The 17,341-nt window shown below is 38.2% G+C and overlaps 1 protein-coding gene across 1 annotated transcript in view; it reads right to left on the bottom strand.

The window, feature by feature from the left end:
- The window catches only part of tbce (tubulin folding cofactor E), a 54,408-nt gene extending 37,461 nt beyond the window's left edge, over window positions 1-16,947 (bottom strand). The window contains exons 1-4 of the mRNA XM_039738117.1: window positions 16,843-16,947; window positions 13,231-13,368; window positions 9,572-9,656; window positions 129-290 (exon numbers count right to left, since the gene is read on the bottom strand). Of these exons, the coding sequence (XP_039594051.1) occupies window positions 129-290; window positions 9,572-9,656; window positions 13,231-13,360 (377 nt within the window). The 5' untranslated portion in view covers window positions 13,361-13,368; window positions 16,843-16,947. The remainder of the gene's footprint in view (window positions 1-128; window positions 291-9,571; window positions 9,657-13,230; window positions 13,369-16,842) is intronic.
- Window positions 16,948-17,341: the final 394 nt, after the last annotated feature.

Below are 17,341 nucleotides of genomic sequence, written 5' to 3'. Positions count from 1 at the left end.
GGAATATGCAAGAAGTACTGGTACCCAACTAGACATTACACTGTAATAACCCATGTTAAACAAGGCTGAAAACACACACAAAAACACCTTTTAGTGCCAATGATTTAAAAAAAAAATTAAAAAGTTACCTTTCAGCTCCATTCACAAGCTCCACAAAGGTATTGCTAATCTTCATTTCTTCAGTAATTTCAGAAGCCTCTTGAATTTCATAGCGCTTTTTCACAGCTGTTAGGAAATCAACTCCAAAGCTGGCTTTTTTGGGTCGAATAAAAGAAGCACCTGTTGGATGACTTAAAAAGTTTAAGGAGAAAATTAATAGTATATCTCAGTCAATTGCTTGCTTTGCATACTAGGAATGTTGGATATGTTCAAAAATCCACATTACAGCATAAATGAAACTTACCAATACCAATATAATGTAATTTTTATATACTTTTCAGAAGGAAACTTTTTTTTCCCTTTTTTTTAACAAGTGTACTACGGATTAATTGTGCATATAGGTGTTCCTCATCTGCCAAAATGCTTCTTAATGCTCCGCTACTCAAACAGATTCAACAGCAGGTAATCACCTCTCCTGAAACAATAAAATGTTACAACCAGCAAAAAATAGCACATGAGGCAAATACTTCCTCTCCTACCCTTCTGTTTTCATAAATTAATTAGTTTCAACCATGTATCACTGTGGGCAATATTTTTAAAGAGATGGACTCACTGTATTACACACAGTGAACATATATGTTCATCACAAAGCCACTACCCTTCTTCTTCTGGCTGCTCCAATTGGGGTCGCCACAGTGGATCATCTTGTCCACATACTGATTTGGTCAAATTTTACACAGGATGCCCTTACTGACGTAACCCTCCCCATTTATCCGGGCTTGGGACTGGCACGAAGAAACACACTGGTTTTTGCATCCCCTGTGGCTGGGTTTCAAAGCCTGTACCCTTAAGACACAAAATCTCTTTCCCATTTCCTTATACATGCACTCTTGCTTCATTTTTTCATTTGTAGGATTCTGAAAAGCTCTAGAAATGAATATGCAACTCATTAAATTTTGCTAACTGAAATTAATGGTTATAGAATACAATAAATAGGGAAAGCACCATATAAATGTAATGAATTAAAGTTAACAAATCACTGGGACTCACCCAGGGGTATAGACAAAGAATTGTTAATAATCTGCACTTCATGAAGAATATATTTTTGCTATCATTAACTTGTGTAGGTTTGCTTACCTCTAGTGTTTTATTTTGTCAATTTGTTTAATTCAACCACTTATTCAATTAAAATGTATAAATATAATATGTGATTCAATGCATAACAATGCAATGTTACATGTACATCTGCTCCCTGCAGAAGCTGTACTAACTTCTTTTAATATAGAAATTCATTAAAAAAAAAAAAACAAAACAATCTGACTTATTATTTAACAAAAACATCCATCCTTATAACATTTTGTATGGTGATAGAGAAAAACTATACTGAAGATTGTTCAAACAACCTATCTGAACTGAATCAAACTGCAATAAAAATGAAGACTCATTAACTAACATGGAGCAAGTTTAGGTATTGACATCTTCAATTACTTTGCGTTTTGTTTTTAACAGATAGTAGGTCAAACTATTAAACTTTGATTTAATCGTTTGAGTCTTTATTGATATGAAATTTCCTTTTTTTACTTTAGATTTCCAGACTGGTAGATAACAATTATAATTTCTTTGTATTTCCTTGTAATTTCTATCCAAAAACAACCTTATGAATTAGCCTGGGTAAGATTAAAATTGAGTCTGGCGCCTTAGACCAAGTTCGCTTCCCGGGTCCTCCCTGTGTGGAGTTTGCATGTTCTCCCCGTGTCTGCGTGGGTTTCCTCCGGGCGCTCCGGTTTCCTCCCACAATCCAAAGACATGCAGGTTAGGTGGATTGGCGATTCTAAATTGGCCCGTGGGTGTGCTTGGTGTGTGGGTGTGTTTGTGTGTGATATGTGGTGGGTTGGCACCCTGCCCAGGATTGGTTCCTGCCTTGTATTCGGATTCTGCGGGTTAGAAAATGGAAGATTAAAATTGTGATCAGCCTGGGAAAAGAATACAATTTTGTAATGTAAACATGACAATGTTTTAGACATTATTAATTGTTAAGTTCACATGGAGACAGTCCTTTAAGCTTTGGATGCATACTGCACAGAAAGAGAAAATCTCCACGCTCACCCAGATGAAACATCTATAGTCCCACAGTAATTGGCAAGATTGAAAAACCTCTATGGGGCAAAGAATCTACAGAAGGGCAGGGCAATAATTCATTACAGAGAATACTTTCTCTGAATTGGGTCAAGTTAAAATCAACATCCAACCTAATCTGCAAGTCATTGAGATGTAGTAGAAAAAACAGAATATTAGGATAAAAACCGTCTTTAACAAATGGAGAACGTGCACTCTACTTTAAAGCAGTGACAGGGCTGGTATTTACTTCTGGTTATTTTTCACTGTTCACATGGTCTCCTTATAAGTTCCACTTCTATTTTTTGCCTGCTGACAAATTAGTTTCTGCACAAAAGAACATTATGACAATTCATAACAGCAAAATGAAAAATTGTTAAATATCTTAAGTTAACTGAAACCTGACATATAAAAAACAACAAGTTAATACCTGTGAAAAACTACTATTTGACATATTTAATGCAGATTGAATGAATGTAAACCTTTAAAGTGTCATTATACTTAAAGCAGGCACTTGTGTTATTCATTCACTTTTATATTTATTTATTAAATAGGAGGAGTTAATTTAAAACTTGATAAGTAATACATTTAAAGGTGTATGGAGCAAACGAAACTGACCAGTTAACAGACCATGATTGCCATCGTTCCTCCAATATATAGACAATGAAAACAAAGGAAAAAGTTATCTTGAATTATTAACATTATAAATCTACTTCTTTGAAAAAAATAAAAATGGAATTTAAATGTAAAATAAATGCACAGTAAACTGACATATATTATCTATTCTATACTAATAAAAGGCAAAGCCCTCACTGACTAACTGACTCACTCACTCACTCACACATTAATCTCTAATTCTCCAACTTCCCGTGTAGGTAGAAGGCTGAAATTTGGCAGGCTCATTCCTTACAGCTTACTTACAAAAGTTAAGGAGGTTTCATTTCGAAATTCTACGCATAACGGTCGACAACGTCCACCATGTTGAATTTTCTTATTTATGGCCCCATCTTCACAAAATTTGGTAGGTGGCGCCCCTGCGCTAACCGAAACCGATGTACGTACTTATTTCGGTGGTAAGATGCCACTGTCGGCCGCCATGTTGAACTTTCCAACGGTCTTTGTTACTTATGGGCCCATCTTCAATAAATTTGGTATGCAGGTTCCCAGCGCTAACTGAATCCTACTTACGTACATATATACGTCCATAGCCAGCACCTCGGTCACTGTGTGAGGCGGCGTTGGGTCCCCCATCCCAACGCCTCCCTCTTTGTTGGCTGGCTGCCTGCCTGCCTGCCTTTATAAGGCCGTCCGTCACTCCGGTCTCTACATTCCCTGCCTTGTTTCACCACGGGATTCACATCTCCCTGCCGATAACTGCAGCTTCTCCGCTGTTTTATTGTTTCTTTATTACGATTATAGTTATTGTGTAGGTATTTTAGACTTACTTTACATTGTTCAGGTACCCATTTCCTTTTATCGTTCCAACCGTACCCCCATTAACATGTCGAGGTGATCACCATCGATCAAAGAACTGTCACTTACCGAGTGGTTTCCATGCCCAGAGATGGCAACTGCCTTTTCCATTCTCTTTGTTACATATTGCACGGCCATATCAGGCTCACTCTTGATATCCAGAGGAACATTGTGTCTTATGTATTGAATGACTGGGACAGGTTCAAGGTGTGGACTGATGACGGTACAGGAGATAATTATACTACACAGGAGCACTATAAGAGTGGAATGCTTAAGCCCTTCACCTATGCTTCTTCATGTGAGTTGATGGCTGCCGCTGAATTGTTCGGTTGTCACTTTCAAGTGTACCGAAATGGCCAAATATTTTACACCTTTCAACAACCGCCAATGCCTCTTAAACATCTTAGATTCACAGGTGACGATTTCAGTAGTGGACACTTTGATGTTTATGAATGTTTAAACTCTCAAAAGCTGGATGTGAAGGTATCGATGAAACCGGTTGTAGGCTTACAACCCTTGAGAAATGCCGAATGTCACTTCAACACAAGTCCTGCAAATACTGTAATTGAAACAAACCATGAAACTCAAATCGATTATGACAGCAGCAATCCAAGCTAAGAGATTTGAAACAAGATTACTTTTCACATAGCCAACTGTACGTTGCATGCTCAAGAGTAAGCTCGGCGCACAGCTTGGTCATATTACAACCGGAGGGCCGAACTGACAATGTTGTATACAAAGAGATCCTTAACAAATACTCCTTGGTATATTTTCACTCAGTTTAAAAAGGTTTAATTTTCTTCTTAATAAAAATTTTAAGGCAGTACTTCGCAGCTGCGAAGCGCAGGTATTTTGCTAGTCCATTATATATATTAACTCTTTTAGGGCTAATTTTTTTTTTGTTTCTTATCTCCCATGGCTGAATATTTTTACAAAAACTAACATTTTTTAAAAAAGAACACAAAGCAATTGTTTAACATATCAAAGCAACAAAAAATATTTACTTTTGACAAATATTACTGTCTTGCATGTTGTATGAGCCTGCATACTCTATGATTTCACATACATATCACATACATTTTACACAGCAAAGTCCTGCAAAGTCTGATCTCGCTCAAAGCAGCCAATTTCAGTCATTGCCACATTGCACTGCTTACAATACGTGTTGCTTTGGTGCCTACTTTTCAATTGTCTGTTGCTGCACTTTCTCACATATATTGTTAGTGTGTACTGTAGAGAGACAAGTCACCCTTTTGCCATTGTGCCATTCCACTGCCACCAAGTTTTCTGCCCGCATGAAAACCGTATTGTCACCTCTTTTCATCTTCTGAAACTTTATGAACTTTATGCATGGCATTATAGCCTGGCTAACCCCATGGGATTTGCTTCTGTTTATTACAGAAGTGAATAAAACTTTGCAGCAGCACGTACCTATCACCATGCTGCATAACCTGTCCAAAGCCACCAGGGGACAAAGCACGTTTGGACCAATGCTCCCTGAAGTTATATCACCAGTTCTGTCCCATCTCTATTTGTAATACCACAGCACGCTTCATCTTGTCTTTTGTTGTGGGTTTACACTTTGAAAAACGAGAATGCGATGCAAACGCAGCCCGCGATTCAAAAAATTTCTCTGCCTACCTGTTTGTCTCGTCTGACGGTAGCTGAAAAGCAGCATCAGGAGAGAGCATCCTGAAGTACAGCAGCTGGTGATCTGTCGTGTCCAACAGCAAGCCATGCCGTCTTGTGAAATCCAGTAGCCAAATCGTCTCTCAACGGATCAATGTCTGTGTATTTATCCCACGCGAACCTTGCCGTAGATGCATCAGCTGCGCGAAGGTGCTCAACTGGCAGCAGATGCACTGGCGTGGCATCAGCTGGTGTTTGATCAGCTGATGCCGGCTTCTCACTCTCTTGCTCGATCTCCTGATCACTGTCAATAAAATCCGATTCTGAAAAATCAGAGTCCGACTCCGCGATAATGCGCAAAACATTGCCTGCCGAGTGTTTTCTTTTCTGCACTCGCTTCGCTCCCTTGTCACATGTCGATGCCATCTTACCATTGTTTACATTTCGCAACTCACGCACACGCTAGGATTAGTTGCCGAGTCAACGAGTCTAGCATTCCTCCAAGCACAGAGGGAATGCCTGTGACGTGACAGTGAGATTTGTCGCCATTAACAGCTGATTATCGCCCTCTATCCCTGGATGTCGACTTTAGTCGACATGCGCCCTCAACCCCTCCTGTCGACAAAAGTCGACATCCGCCCTAAAAGAGTTAAAGAACTACAGAAATGCATAACCACAAAAATCCTAAGCGAACAAAACAGTAGAGCATGTGTACACAGTAAACGCTGATGACACACTGACAATAGTTTTGGGACGGCAGTTGGGAAGGGGTGTGCGAGTCTCACCCACATTCCCATAGTCATCAGCTCCTCAACCGCTCGCTTGGTACAGTCAAGGTTAAAGATATAGTACACACTTAGTACAGTATTCACAGCAACACTTTTATGAACTGTTAGAACAGCATACTACATTTCCAGGTTTGCCTCGGAAAATGTGGAACCTTGGTTAATTGGGGCTCTACTAACTACATATACATACATATTTATAAATCGTATAAACTGTCGCATTGAACAACGTTTTCTTTACTGTCAAGAATTTTGATAGATTTTAATTATCCCTTTTCCTTGATCACGCTGAAGCCCATTTCATTTTTATTTTAGCATCGCTTAATTTTACTGTTCAAATCATGTCTTGCTTTTGACTTTCCATTTTTTTTAACTTCAGGAAATTCTGAGAGTAATGACTTCATGTCATCATCAAGACCAAGTAGCATAAATACGTTTCTACCTATCTGTATCAAGCTTTTTTACAAGGTGCATGGCTTAATTGGAATTTCTAATTAATATAAAATAAATATAAAAACATAATTGTCTAGTAGCTATAAATTACTACTCCTTGCAGAAGTATCACATATCTTAATATACCATGACAGTTGAACACCTTATGTCTTAACAACAAACAGCACCGAACTTCTAGCTCAAAAGACTGAGCATAAAAATAAATCTGTTAAATACTTTGATAATTATTAGCTAAAGTAATATTAAAAGGGTTGTATTTTTAAGAAATATCTTTCTTTATACAGTATGTTCAACATAATGAGAAGCAAAAAGCTCCATATAATGAAGTTTACATATGAAATAAGGAGAAACAATCACTCTGTGAGTAAGTAAATTCCACTCTATCAGTCATCATAATGTAATGCAAAGTGGTTTTAAAATGCATACAAAAGACTTTTTTTAGGTAATATTTAGGCTATTATATTGTTTTTGCTTGTTTAAACAAAAGCATCCAATTAATAAAGTAAAATACAATAAGTAAACATATTTGGGAACATACAGATAGACAATAATAAGGGATCCAAAACAGATACCTGTAGCATACCATACATGACATCACAGATATCTGACCTAGTAACACCACAACTGACAAAGAATTTCATCCAGTTATACGGAAGAAAAAAAAAAACACTCAAGACACTTCCAATTAAGGCCCATCCACTGTCTATGGCAGTTAATAAGAATGATTGATAGACAGATAGATACTTTATTAATCCCAAGGGGAAATTCACATAATCCATCAGCAGCATACTGATACAAAAAACAATATTAAAGAGTAATAAAAATGCAGGTAAAAACGGACAATAACTTTGAATAATATTAACGTTTACGTTAACGGTGGAATTGAAGAGTCGCACACTGTGGGGGAGGAACGATCTCCTTTGGACAACACCATTAGGAGGAATTCATTTGGAAGGCATGTTGCATAGTGATGATGGATTTATTGTTTTTGAAGAACAACGAAAGCATGGTGCGCACTAGACAACAGATGCTGCAGAGTGAAAACTACATGGGATCGCCTATCAAAGGACCCCCACCCCAACCCACTCGGCTGCCTCTACTTCATGTAATGACCTTGAGAAATGTGGTACTTCATTTTGGCTCACCCTGTATATATCAATATATTATGAGATTGTTGAGACCCACTGAGACCCTCCCCAACTGTGCTGTATGCTGAAACATAGTTGACGCATCTGTTGAGGATAACTTGTTCATCGCTGAGGCAACTGCAACTTCACAGCCTTCCTGTGTAACGTGTCTGTCACCCCATGGTTGATGCAGGCTGCAGTGACTGTAGGTTCTCTTTCCAACTGAATTACCTAATTTAATCTGCAATGTATATCGTAGATTTTCTTCCCTTCCAAGGAAATTATCCAAATTATATGAAGCCTAAAATGGATAATTTTCAGTGTGTCACATTTTTCTCTTAAGTGTTTTATTAAACCACATAGTGCACGATGAATCTATGCAGGTGTGAACGGAAACAAGTTAGATGGAGAACTGCTGCTCCTTTGCCATTTACATCTTATTGCTATTAAGGAACCATTAAAAACATTGAATGCAGCTGTTTAAGACTGAAATAAGCAATTAAGGGTGGGGAAACTTAACAAGCGAGACCGATAAAGTGAAGCAAAAAAATGTCACTTCCGCAGTAAGTGCGTCATTAGCAATAATTGAACTGTCATATAGAAACTGGGTTGGAACAAAAACCTGCAGCCACTGCGGCACTCCAGGACCAACATTGCCTACCCCCTTACTAAACTATCCTTTAGAATTCTGGACAAGCAAGACTGTCTTAACATACTTTTTTTAAAGTAGAATACTATATTGTACAGTATTTGTTAACCTGTACCTTTAGTATTTCATACTGGATTGAATTTAGACTTTCTCCATTAAGTGTATATTTAGCATAATGTCACAATCTTTTCTGTTTACCGGTTGCTTGAATTTTTCATAGCATTGCAGCTGTAGCTGATTTCTTACCAAATTTATTGGGGCTACTATGTTGATCAATGCCCACTGTATCCTAAAATTAAAGCTTTGTCTCTTTACAGCGGATGTAATTGTCAAATTTCACTTTTTTTTCATGTTTGGACTGATAGTCCCACATACCCCATTTTATACTGAAATAACAAACACTGAATATTTTGACATTTCCTGTGTCAAACTAATGTATACCATGATTGTGACAAAATAACTACCACTTAAAATATTCCAAAGACATATGCACAAAGCATTAGAATTATTCAAAATTATATATCGAGTGCATCTCTCTCGTTTAAAATTGTCCAATATGTTTCTATGGCAAGATCCAACCTGCGAATGCTGCAATCAAGTTCCGGCCTCACTGGGCCACATGTTTTGGGCTTGCACCAAATTAACATCATTTTGGACCAAACACTTAATGCCTTTCAGACAGCCTTGGTGTCACAATCCCTCCTAATCCACTAACAGCTGTGTTTGGTGTACTTTGGTGATGGGCCTAAAGTGGAGAAGGACAAACAAACTGCAGTTGCCTTTACCTCACTATTGGCACGTAGACTTATCTTGCTCAACTGGAAGAATCCTAACATCCTATTCTGAGTCAGTGGGTAACTGATGTTAAATATTATTTGATACTGGAAAAAATTAAATTTGCACTTGGAGGATCTGTACAAAACTTTTTCAAAACCTGGCAGGATCTAATCAATAACATTTAAGAATATCCATTTAGGAATTGAGGAAGCAGGTTCTCTCCCCTCTTTTACTCCATATATCTTTATTAATTTATTAATTTATCTATTTACTTATTATTACTAGCAAAATGTTTTACACTGCTGGCCTAGCTCTCTGTCTCAGGGATGGGGGTTGATTTGCTTCAAACCTTTTTTTTTTCTGTAAAACTTGAGTTACTTGTGTGGAATGTTATTTGATTTTAATAAAATCAATAAAATAAAAAAATAAATAAATAAAATATTCCAAAAACAACAGCTACTAACCTGCAGTTAAAATAGCGAATGCCTTCATGACTCCCATCATGCTTGCCTCGTTCTGGATTATCCCACTCTACACCAAGCCAAAGTCCTAAAAAGAAACAGATTACACAATGTTGTTTTTTTATTTTAATTTTTTTAATCTTGAAAGGGTCCCAGGGTGACCCTATTCTTTCTGTCACAGACACTTTATTACATAGACCTGCAAAGTGTGTCCCAAATCAAAACCTTTAGGAGAGGAGGTTTACACTTTTATTCATGCATTTTATATTAATAGTGCTAGAGGAACATTAAAAGTAAACAGTGTGACAAATAATATCAAAATATAGCATGGATAAAAAAACAGCTCATCTTGTTAGATGGCTGGTCACTTGACTAGGCATGGTCTATGGTTGGATTGAATGATAAGTAGACTGAGACCCCGAGTTTCTGTATTAGCCTGAATTTATGTCTGTGTGGTGTAACTCTTTCAACAATGGAATGTCAAAATGACTTTTTAGATCTCAAATGACTTGTCTAGATCACAGAGGAATCATTCATTCTCTGTAGTACAGATTACAAATACAATATACTATTTATTCCTTCTCCATTGACAAATACCCTAAAATAACTAGTAACATCATTTAAAGATAAAACCCCTCTGAAGACAGGAAAAAACTTAACCATTCCAAAATCAGGCAAAAGGTATTTCTCCAAGTTAAGTCACATAAATTAAAATCACATGTATTAATAAGTTTACCATAAAGCTAGCGACTAAACAGCAGGACAGACTAAGAATTAAAACCAAGGGAGGAAGACTCACTGCAGAAGAAACAATTATCAAAAAAAAAACAACTTGACATGGCAGTTATAGCAAACTATTAAAAAGCAACTTGTTGTGACTTGTTCCCAATGTTACTGTGGCAATAATCTATATATATAATTCACTAAGGGCACGCAAGACAGAGCCCTGCCCGCCAACACTAAGACCATGGGATACACTTGACAGAGCCCCGCCCACCAACTCTAACCCTCCTACTGCATCATGGGAGAAGCACGACAGCTGTAACTGTCCTTCCCAGTCCAGCGTCGCTCTCGAGGAACGCAACAACTCATAAAACACAGCCTCAGTCGCTTTCATCTGTGCAAAAGTCCATATTCACCTCTGAGCCACGTTGACTTTACACCGCACGCAAGACAGAGAGCCACGATCGAGAACTAACAGAGGTAGTTTAAATGGCACTTTTATCACTCACAATAGGGCGGACGCGCTGACTTATCGTGTCGACTGGGCAACACAGTGAATGCGGCGTCTATCTATATACAGGGTGGGCCATTTATATGGATACACCTTAATAAAATGGGAATGGTTGGTGATATTAACTTCCTGTTTGTGGCACATTAGTATATGTGAGGGGGGAAACTTTTCAAGATGGGTGGTGACCATGGTGGCCATTTGGAAGTCGGCCATTTTGGATCCAACTTTTGTTTTTTCAATAGGAAGAGGGTCATGTGACACATCAAACTTATTGGGAATTTCACAAGAAAAACAATGGTGTGCTTGGTTTTAACGTAACTGTATTCTTTCATGAGTTATTTACAAGTTTCTGACCACTTATAAAATGTGTTCAATGTGCTGCCCATTGTGTTGGATTGTCAATGCAACCCTCTTCTCCCACTCTTCACACACTGATAGTAACACCGCAGGAGAAATGCTAGCACAGGCTTCCAGTATCTGTAGTTTCAGGTGCTGCACATCTCGTATCTTCACAGCATAGACAATTGCCTTCAGATGACCCCAAAGATAAAAGTCTAAGGGGGTCAGATCGGGAGACCTTGGGGGCCATTCAACTGGCCCACGACGACCAATCCACTTTCCAGGAAACTGTTCATCTAGGAATGCTCGGACCTGACACCCATAATGTGGTGGTGCACCATCTTGCTGGAAAAACTCAGGGAACGTGCCAGCTTCAGTGCATAAAGAGGGAAACACATCATCATGTAGCAATTTCACATATCCAGTGGCCTTGAGGTTTCCATTGATGAAGAATGGCCCCACTATCTTTGTACCCCATATACCACACCATACCATCAATTTTTTGTTCCAACAGTCTTGGAGGGATCTATCCAATGTGGGTTAGTGTCAGACCAATAGCGGTGGTTTTGTTTGTTAACTTCACCATTCACATAAAAGTTTGCCTCATCACTGAACAAAATCTTCGCGTAAACTGAGGGTCCTGTTCCAATTTTTGTTTTGCCCATTCTGCAAATTCAGTGCGCCGATCTGGGTCATCCTCGTTGAGATGCTGCAGTAGCTGGAGTTTGTAAGGGTGCCATTTGTGAGTAGCTAATATCCGCCGAAGGGATGTTCGACTAATGCCACTCTCCAGTGACATGCGGCGAGTGCTACGCTGTGGGCTCTTGCTGAATGAAGCTAGGACAGCCACTGATGTTTCTTCATTAGTGACAGTTTTCATGCGTCCACATTTTGGCAAATCCAACACTGAACCAGTTTCACGAAACTTAGCAAGCAGTTTGCTAACTGTAGCATGGGAGATGGGTGGTCTCGTAGGGTGTCTTGCATTGAAATCTGCTGCAATGACCCGGTTACTGCGTTCACCAGACATCAACACAATTTCTATCCGCTCCTCACGTGTTAACCTCTGCGTCAATGGCTGTAAACAAAGAGAAACTTGTAAGTAACTCATGAAAGAATAAAGTTACGTTAAAACCAAGCACACCATTGTTTTTCTTGTGAAATTCCCAATAAGTTTGATGTGTCACATGACCCTCTTCCTATTGAAAAAAACAAAAGTTGGATCCAAAATGGCCGGCTTCCAAATGGCCACCATGGTCACCACCCATCTTGAAAAGTTTCCCCCCTCACATATACTAATGTGCCACAAACAGGAAGTTAATATCACCAACCATTCCCATTTTATTAAGGTGTATCCATATAAATGGCCCACCCTGTACAGTACGTCCATGTTTTCCGTAGCCTGCTACAGGAAGGTACTCTCTCGACCATTGGCATTGGTTTCGCTCCTTACTATTTTCGTTATACTGCGACGGTGGTTTCCTAAGCCTTTGCTAGACTGAATTCCTTTCTCACCATTTTGCATTCCTATTCTTACACCGCCGTATGCTATGGCGGGCTTCAGCTGGTTTTTTAAATAACTATAAACTGTGATGTTACACATTTAAATTTATTTGCATCATCAATTGCCATTTCATAGTTTGTATATAATTTGACAGATATTAAGCCTTTTGTCTATTACCAAAAACTTTACATGCTTTGCTGCGGGGATATCATAACTTGTAAATAAGGCCCAGAAAACCTCAAGAGCATCTTTATAGATGCAGAATTATCATTATCGGTACAACACAAATAATGTTTTTTTTTTTTACTTCTTAAAACAAGACATAAGAGTAGAGTAAGAGCCACATAACCCTTTCATTAAGAAATCTGAATTAGGATTGAGGTAGTTTTATTTTCTTCCACGAGACAGTGCTGCAAAAACTGAAAAACAAGGTGTTTATTAGCCAAAAATATGGTTTCAGCAAAGACACAAAAGGCTGACATATAGAAATTATACCATTAGCCTGTTGTGAATTTCAAATAATCATATATATGCATACAAAAGCTGTAAAATGATCTGAAAGTTATTAAAAGAAATGCTTCTCACCTGATGCTGGAGGTACATAACCAACAAAGCGAACTGTTCCCCTCTCCCCAGCACATAAAATCCTTCTTCCCACTGTATCACATGGTACTTCATCACTCATTTTACATAAATCAGAAGTAGAAATGATCATCTAGAAATCTGGGAATAAAGAAACCATGGTATGAGGAGTACAGTTCACTAAAAATGACATTTTTCATGAATTATTATTATTGTTGTTAGAAGACTTTTACCCAAAGTAGTTTACATAACCAGGTTACATTACTATATTTTATATATATATATATATATATATATATATACACACACATACACAGTATATATAGTATCAAACTGACATAATACAATTTAGGGAGGACAGAGTGCCAGTCTATCAAAGGACGCACTAGTTTACATTTCTACCCTTACTCAAAGGCAATTGACCTACTATACACATTTCTGGAATAGGTGAGGAAAACAGTAGTACCCCGAGAAAAACCTATGGGGTAAACGAGCAAACTACATATAGACAATGATCAGAACCTCTAAGAAAGCGGTGCTAACGATGGCTTCATAATGCTATCCTTCCATTTAGATACATATATTTTTGACAGGTAGAACACAGAGAGACTAAATGTCTTGGGTCAGTTTCATACAGTGGGTTAGAAGCGAGAACCAAACCAGTAACCTGTTGGATTAAAAGTTCAATACCATATCCACCCAAGTCGAACTACAAGTTTCAAAACAAAATAAGAGGTTTACTGTTTTTAAGTATTCAACATTTGACAGACACCTTATTGAAGGCAAATTAGAAAATCGAAGACATTACTATTAAAACCCAGGCAGAAGGAATGCACTCATTACCCACAGAATGTATTCATTCTGATCAGTTTTGGCAGTGGGACTTGCTGAGTAAAAGACAGGACATCTTGTAAAGTGAAAATAGTTATCATTGACAAGGTAAAAAAAAAAATGTCAGTATGTGGTAAAAAGAAATTCCCCGCTTTATAGAAATCTTTTGGAAAGAAATGGCTTGACTCAAACCAGAAAACACTAAAACAGTAGTGCTGTCAAGTACTGCTTGAACATTTGTAGAAATACAGAAACTGTTATTTATAATTTCCCTTTACATTACCTGGAATAAAAGACTGCAGCCCTAAAGATCTCATTTTGCTGACTCATAAATGATTGTCTTTTTGTAAACAAAGGTACACACTTTTTATTTCAAATATATTTTGTTCTCAAAAGGGAAGATAATGCAGTATTGTGAACTCTGTATCCTGGACTATTGGCCCTGTCACTGTTTGATTTTTGCATGTTCTCTCTGTCCACAAATGTTTATCTTAGGCTGACTGATCAATTGGACCTGTATAATTAATTGCATGTGTGTGTACACAGATGTTGTGTCCGCTTGTGGTCTGATATCTAAACTTGGTTGCCTGTGAGTTACAATAATACTCCGTATGTTACAATCTATGTACTTAATTACTCTTATGTTTAATGTTCTCTACCTGATATCACTGGGGTTGGCATGGTGGCGCAGAGATAGTGCTGCTGCCATACAGCAAGGAAACCAGGGTTCGCTTCCCGGGTCCTCCCTGCATGGAGTTTGTATGTTCTCCCCATGTCTGCGTTGGTTTACTCCAGGTGCTCTGGTTTCCTCCCACAGTCCAAAGACATGCAGGTTAGGTGCATTGGCGATCCTAAATTGTCACTAGTGTGTGCTGGTGTGTGTGCCCTGCAGTGGGCTGGTTCCTGCCTTGTGCCCAGTGTTGGCTGGGATTGGCTCCAGCAGACCCCTGTGACACTGTGTTAGGATAGAGTGGGTTGGACACTAACTGACTGACTGACTGTTTGCAGACTTTAAATCACATTCTTGGTATGGGGACATTAACTACAGTAAATTTTAAATATTTTTCTCCATCATGTAGTTTTTTTCCACAAAGAAAATACGTGTTAATTATCATTTGTTTTCCCATTATAATATCAATATTTTATTTGTTCAAAGACAGATAATTTATTCAATAATAAGGTCAGCATATAGCTGGAACTGAAAACAGTGCCAAGTCTCAGTAGCAGGGAGTAGCACATGAAGCCGTCAGAAGCTCATGTTTTCTCTGTGATTGGGTGAGAACACCCAATAATTTACATTTGGTTTAGACATGATGGTCCACTGGGGGGAAAAAAAGCTACAGCTTTCTCTATCCAGATAAAGTGCTGCTTCCACCACCTTCCCATTAAGCTTGGTCTAATGCAGCATTTTCTCAAAGTCCAATCAAAAGATGGAACCTTAGGGAAGTGCCACGACCAGGAAAACGTGCTAAACAGTTAAACTCTTCAATTCATTAAGTCACCAAGAGACTTGTGGAGGGGTCTTAATCAGTTGGTCTATATAAAGGGGACCTGAAAGTCCTGTCTATCTTACTGGGTCAGCTGCCAGGGCATACAAATTCACATGTTTGTGGGGCAGCAGATTCAAGAAATGACGTTGGATTCAGAAAGAATGCCTAGCTAAAAAAAAAAAGCAACAGCATAGTGCTAACATCACCAGACCTCACTTGGTGGATCCAGATAAACTGCTACCATCACTTCACATTAAAGTTTGTTTAATGAAGCAGTTTTTCAAAAGATGGAGCCTCTTTTGTGTATGTGTACCAAACGTTTCCATATTTGTCTAGGACTGAATTGAACGAGGGTATTATTAGAAAACCAAATTCTGATACAGAATTTGTGGGTGTGATGAACACTCTGGAATGTGAGTCTTAGTTTTTAGGTAGCAATAAAGATCCAAACTATAAAGAAATTATGAAAAGTGTATTAATTTCAAGGAAATGGTTTGCAACATGAATGGCAAAAGTTTAGTTTTTTTTTATTCGCATTTGGAATTTTCCCCAGAAATCTTCGAGCAGTGAGTGAAGCGCAGGTAATACGGCTGTTAAGATGTCAGTATGATTGCAGATTACCGTGTGGTGATTTATAGGGACGCACCAGAAAAACTGGACAAATGACAAGCGACCTAACGAAAAACCTAAATGACAACAACTAGAGAAGTTATATGAAAAGAAAAATAGCATATATTCATTAACTCATATCTATGTTTAAACATATTAGGTTGACTAAATATTTTCATGCTAAATGGATTTTGAACAATACTGTATACATGAATAAACTGTATAATTCGTTAAATTTTCTTTTCAGTTCTGCACTTAAATCGGACATGATGGAAACATTCTAAATACGTGTTTTCAGTTGTGTTTATGATAGCAAATGAAAAACATAATATTACCAACTAAGACAATTTTCTTACGAGTTTAATTTCGCATAACTGTGCTATCATAGTGCATCTTCTTGCCCGTTTCTAAAGCAGCACCTTCAGTAGGAAGGGAGATACACTGAAATAAATGACGACTGCCCACTCTGTTAAACGTGCGCGTTTTATATTGTGTTTTTTTAAAAGAAGTGCGCAAATTCAAAGTAGGTAGTGCACACACTGCATGCTGGCCAGCATACGGCGGCTTTAGAATCACAGAATTCCACCGGCCAAGCCTACCAAAAATATTGTATTATTCATTATAAGTAAATACAAAAACAACCACAAAATGCACGTTTTAATGATACTGTGAAAACCGGTTTTACCTTTTCCGTATGATTCATTGAGCAGTTTAGTGAAGTTAAGATACGCTTGAGAACACTGACAGCTAAAAGAAACACATTACTCGTACGACTTCCGCACTAGAGAACGCGTCGTTCTGTAAAGGATCCCGGAAACGACGTCAGTGGGCGTGGTTCAAAAATGCGGTGACGCCATCTTAATTGTTGCCATAATCAATTTTTAGTACTAAGAGGCTCGGCTCGCATCACAGTCTGCATCACAAAAGAAAAAGTGCTGTCGTTAAAGCTGCATTTCAGCAACATGGTATTAAATCTTCTCCATAAGTGAATAATAATATTTAACAGCGTGGCTTATTGGAAATGCAGTATTCTGTTATGTTTGTCCTTTAAACGTCTTAATTTATGCAGGTGTTCTGAACACCGGCAAATAACCGTGGTTGGAAGGCATTTAAGTGGAATTTTAATCCCGAAGGAAACTGGATGGTTAGAGCAGACAACAAAGGCACAAACAACAAGAATTATA

This window comes from Polypterus senegalus, chromosome 16, assembly GCF_016835505.1.
Source record: "Polypterus senegalus isolate Bchr_013 chromosome 16, ASM1683550v1, whole genome shotgun sequence".
In the NCBI taxonomy this organism is placed as follows: Eukaryota; Metazoa; Chordata; class Cladistia; order Polypteriformes; family Polypteridae; genus Polypterus; species Polypterus senegalus.
Note: the sequence above shows the minus strand (reverse complement) of the source record. Positions and strands in the feature narration are given on the sequence as shown.